Source organism: Nicotiana attenuata, unplaced genomic scaffold, assembly GCF_001879085.1.
Source record: "Nicotiana attenuata strain UT unplaced genomic scaffold, NIATTr2, whole genome shotgun sequence".
Lineage (NCBI taxonomy): Eukaryota > Viridiplantae > Streptophyta > Magnoliopsida > Solanales > Solanaceae > Nicotiana > Nicotiana attenuata.
Genome location: NW_017674557.1, coordinates 69,585 through 74,985, shown reverse-complemented (window position 1 = coordinate 74,985; position 5,401 = coordinate 69,585). Strand labels below are relative to the sequence as shown.

The window sequence follows — 5,401 nt, the reverse complement described above, 5'->3', positions numbered from 1 at the left end:
CATATAAAAATATAAAGATTCATGTTATCTTTGAGCTTAGTGAGGATGTCACAGTTTTGTTGTTTATCCACAAATAAAGATTCTTCGGTACGCTTCGAATTTCAGCAATTCCCCCAACTCAGACCAACACTTGTGAGTCTGACTCAAGCGCGTGACACTGCCAGATATCCCCTTATAGCCCTAACCAGCTCAGCTGGTTAACACACTAGCATCTGACACGTGTACAACCAACCGCCTTTCTGCCAAAAAATCCAACATTTCGGGAACATAACCGTAAACCCCGTTAAAGACATCAGTCTGCGGCACCTCACTACACACCTCTTTTAAATCCAAGTTGCCTCTTGGCAGTTGTGGCAGGCACCATTTTTCTCTTCCTTTATTACACAGATGACATCCCCTTTAGTTTTCCCACAACCCCTTTTCACCATTTCACTTTGCAGATCGTAGTTTCTTTCTCTGTTGCTTGTGTTTTTTTGGAGGGTGGAAAGGTGGATTTTTAAAAGGATGAAGATTCAGTGTAACGCGTGTGAATCAGCAGAGGCGAGGGTTTTGTGCTGTGCGGACGAGGCAGCTCTTTGTTGGTCATGTGATGATAAAGTTCATGCTGCAAATAAACTTGCTAGTAAGCACCAGAGAGTTTCTCTTTCTGCTTCATCTTCACCCATGCCCAAGTGTGACATCTGCCAGGTAACATTGAGTTTTATTTTTCTATTGCTAGTTTTATTCTATATTCAGTTTGTTGAGTTCGTATAGTCTGAGGCGTCCTGTGTTCGATGTATTTCCTCGAGTGTATAGTTGCTGTATCTGTTGTTGGTTTTTGTCTGTCGGATACCGTAATTGGATCAAAGGAAATATCTTTGTTGCATTATATAATTTGAAACGGAGCTAGGGAGTTGTATTTACGTTTGACTTAAACTCTGGCTGCTGCAGTACCGCTTTCTCCTTCTTCTTTTTTGGGATAATAATAGTTAGGCCCTATAGTTATTCATTCATTAGTTACCTTCAACTATATTGTACCTTTGACCTTTGCAACATACTGGCATTCCCCTCCCGTCCCTCCCACTTCAAAACTCAAAAAGAAAGAGAAAAAGGCCTAAAGAAGACCATAGAAATGATTAATGTGGAATATTTTGGGACGTCCTAAAATGGAAAGAATATCATATAAATTGGAATGACGGAGGAAGATACGTTCCAATAGAGGGGAACTTATCGTCACTCTTCGACTTCAGAGCTTTATTGGAGAAAAGACGATAAGAAAGACACTCGATACTTAGTGCCCCTTTGGACATAAAATTTGATGGAAAAAAATTTCACTTTTTCTTCGAAATGTAAAATTTTCAATTTTCAATTTGAAGGTGCATTTCCAAAATTTGAAGAACTTTTTCCAAGCCTTCCTCTTCGTCAATGATTATGGGTCGCTGCTCCTGTCCTTTAGTTCGATAAGAACTGCAAAAAGCTATTTTTCAAAATTTTCGCTCACAAAACTTCAAAAACAACCCAAACTGAAATTTATTTTATGTCCAAACACAACTCTAAATTTCAAATACCATTTTGCTTTTGGAAAAAATTTTCAGAACTTTTTTGAATTTCACAATTCTTATGTCCAAATGCCTACTTAAAGAACAGTACAAATACTGCAAAGTAAGGAGGACACAACAAGCAAGTTAAAAGAGGAAATATGTCAAAACACTTCCTTATTTAAAAAGAAAATGAAAGAGGAGATATATCAAACACTTGTTGGGCGGAAATTTTTGGAGTATTATTGAATGCTTTTTATGCATTGAGAAGAGCACAGAAACATGCTGAAATAGTAATTAGTACTAACAGTTGTGCTTTCAACTGAAATCAGATTCTTAAGGACCAAAGAACAGCCTTAAACTAAGTCAAGAACAGTAAAAAATAGAGTGCTCTATTCGATTGAAACACTTATTCAACAGGTTTAGATGCAAGTGGAACTTGAACGTGCATTTCTTTTCTCACCTTAGTATGCTGCTTGCGTAGATCTGAGAACTGTCTTGTTTGCCTTTCTCTTCTTGACTTGTCTGGTATCAATGTCTAGAGGCTGAGCCTGGATTGCAACTTCGAGGGTTCTGGATTTCAAAACGACTTCGAGTGCTAATAGCTAAGTTTTTAATTTTATACTTACACATATTTAATGAATTTTTAAACACAAATATGCTATTTGAGCAAAAGCTACCGGGTTCAGCCGAACTCGTAGCCGGGCTTCTAGCTCCGCCCCTGGCCATGTCAAGTTCAATGTGTTACTTTCCGGTGTTTCGGACTTGATATAGTGTTCCTTTTCATATTCTGCCTTTCCATTTCGAGTAGCAGAGGAAAGCAGAAGGTGTCCGATTCTTAATGATGGAGCCCTCATTTTTAGGGGCTGGCATTCGTAGAGCATCATCGTCATGCTGGTGACTTTCATTCAGACAGTGTAAGAATGGTTAGCAGCCAAGGTCTAGGGGATTATTAAAGCTTTTTACGTCCTTGCAAAGTTGCATTGCCTGGGAATTAATTGTAGGAGAAAGCAATTCATGGAACTTTTCCTGATAGCCAGGGACACGTGGCAAGGCATATGTTGTTGCGCTAAAGCAGTTATATTTTATCAGATCAACAAGAGTAGTCCCACCTCCTCCTATGAAAATCTTCATCACTTCTACATGTCATGATCGCAATTCACAAAATGACACAAAAAATATATATATATGTATCCATGCTTCAGCATCATTGAGCTCGTACATAATTCATGCCTATTTCCAAAAGAAATTTCACTTTTGTACCGACAGTAAGAGATGCTATTTTGTACAGGAAACTGTTGGCTATTTCTTTTGCCTTGAGGATCGGGCTTTGCTCTGCCGAAAATGTGACATTTCTATTCACACAGCAAATGCTTATGTCTCGGCACATCGAAGATTTTTGCTGACCGGAGTCAAAGTTGGACTTGAACCTATCAATCCTGCTGCATCAGCATCCTCAGGGAATTCACATTCTGTTAAGAAGGCGGTGGAGAAAGAATCTCCTCCAATTTCATCAAATGCTCTGTGTAATGACTTATTACCGGTCCGGCCTAGTGGGGTTGAGGATTTTGCACCTGGTATTCTTCCATTGGTTGGAGGTGCTACGGCTGGAATCATTCCACAATGGCAGTTTGATGAACTTCTTGGAATGGGTGATTTCAATCAGAATTACGGATACATGGAGTGTGGATCATCTAAGGTATGATTTATGTCTTATCCCTTTTCCTCATTCTTTTGATAATAAGGGTTTCAGTTCTTTTTATCTTTGAATTTACTCTACATGATCGTATTTTGTCTATCATCATCCAGTGTAGAGTTACACGCTGTATATACCAGCGGATACACATAAAGGTCTCCTTCTGGACTCCTTCTGGAGTATGGCCTGTATGCCTTTGTTATGTGCATGTCATTTTGTATACATGCAGTACTAAGGCATTTGCACGGTGTTCATTTCCATATGGATGCGGGGAAGCTTCAGTTTCAGCTTTGTTAGCGTGGCATTCATGCTTCAGTCATGTGCGCTCTTGAGTTTAGTTGTATGTACATGTATCTGCCTCAATAAGGACTTGACTTACTGCAAGGAATTCATTTTCATATGGAGACGAGGAAGCATCTGATGGCAAGTGTCTGGTAACTTAATCTATTGGTTCCACTAGCTAAAGCTGAATAGAGCTAAACCTTACGCGGAAGGTGTGAACCTACCATATAAAATCTCGGAGTGGGAAAGGCAGGTCTAGGTACAAACTTGCCAGCCTTATGCCAACAGCATCAGTCACCAAGTCCAGACACCCCAAGATCATAGACTTTGTGATTGCTAATGCTGTCTTGGTGGATAACTATGTCACTTTGGCAGACTCTCAGGTGCTGGGAGTTCTAACTTTTGAGAAGTATCGAGATGATAGATGAAGAGTAGTCAGACTCTTCTGGTTACAGCTAATGCGAAAATATGTGTAGCTGTCAAAAAATTGTCCCTATGTGCAAAATATATCTGTATTTTTATCTGTGGTGGCATATCGGCGGATGTATCTTATTTAAGGTGAAAACTGAGTTTTACTTTACCATCTCTTGGCGAGGATAAGACGGGTGAAACTGAGGTAGTTGGAAAGCACTATCGTGCATCATATTTGTTATTTCACCTATCTGTAGTTTCCTGTTGAATTGCCTCTTTGATGACAACCTGTACTGTAGATTGAATATCATGCTTGTATGTCTCAGTTTTTTCAATGGGCTATTAATATTTTTTACCCCCGTTTCAATGGGGTACCTAATTTTAGTTTTTTCATTACTCGAAATCTATCAGGCTGACGATGGAATGGTTGGAGAATCAGATAGCTCCCCTATCTTAAGAGATGCTGAAGTTGAAGGTGATGAGTGCTTAGTTGAGGTGCCGGAGACATGTTGGGATGTGCCACGAATTCCTTCGCCACCTACAGCTTCTGGACTTTACTGGCCGGCGAAAAATCTCCAGAATCCATTTGATTCTGCGGTGTTAGAGTCTGTTGTTAGTTGCTCCTCTATGCAGAACTTTCAACATCAACAATCAAATGGTTCTGGCAAAAGGAGAAGGGCCGTTTAGCGCATTCTCCCCAAGTTTTTACATTAGGTACTGAATAAAATGTTTAGGCACTGATCATGTTAGGATATAGCGACAAGTGGTAGTTTATGTTTAGTTTGAGCAACTGTCTACCTCTTCCTGGTTCAAGTTGTCTTCCTTGCAAGGCTGGTCGTATAAATGATTCCGATAACTGCTGAACGTATGGGTTTAGCTCAACGCCCCAGCGGTCGTGCAAAGAATCATGTTATAGAAAATACCAATGGATTCTTCGGGGTATTTGGTGTTACCCTCGTCTTCAAACTTGTCTTTGGATGGAAGGAAGTGCTTGCTCAGGCATACGGGTAAACGAAGTGGCCGTGGTGGCCTACTTTTTTACTATCGCATGAATGTTGGAATTAGTCCAGTTTTGATGCTTGCGGTAAGCTAAATTGGTGTATGATGGATGCATCGTTCAAATATTACAAGTTGTGGATCTCGAGTTTAGCCGCAGAAGAATAGCTTCATAGTTCTAGTTACAGAATGATGTTGTGGCTAACAGCTGTTTGTGGCCACTTGTAGCTATATATAACAGATAATGATCAGCTTATGAATGGATATCATCTGTTTTTGCTTCATTTTCCTCCATTGCTTTTTTTTTCTTTTCTCCTTTAGCTTAGATTAGTAGTTACTATATATACCCATTTTTAGGGCCGCTATTGAAGTTATAGCTGCATTGTACAAAATATTGCAAAATGTACAAGTTGTAGTAGTTCAATCTTTTCAATGTAATTTCGGAAATTCAATTTAAAGTTCTTGAAATTCGAATCTTAACTAATTCAATCATATTGAA

General features: G+C 39.4%; 1 protein-coding gene across 1 annotated transcript; it reads left to right on the top strand.

Moving 5' to 3' along the window:
* Nucleotides 1-263: 263 nt before the first annotated feature.
* Nucleotides 264-5,186, top strand: LOC109218892 (B-box zinc finger protein 22-like). The gene is made up of 3 exons (XM_019383288.1): nt 264-687; nt 2,809-3,216; nt 4,318-5,186. The coding sequence occupies exons 1-3, from the start codon at nt 505-507 to the stop codon at nt 4,591-4,593; spliced, it is 867 nt and encodes a 288-aa protein (XP_019238833.1). The 5' UTR covers nt 264-504; the 3' UTR covers nt 4,594-5,186.
* Nucleotides 5,187-5,401: the final 215 nt, after the last annotated feature.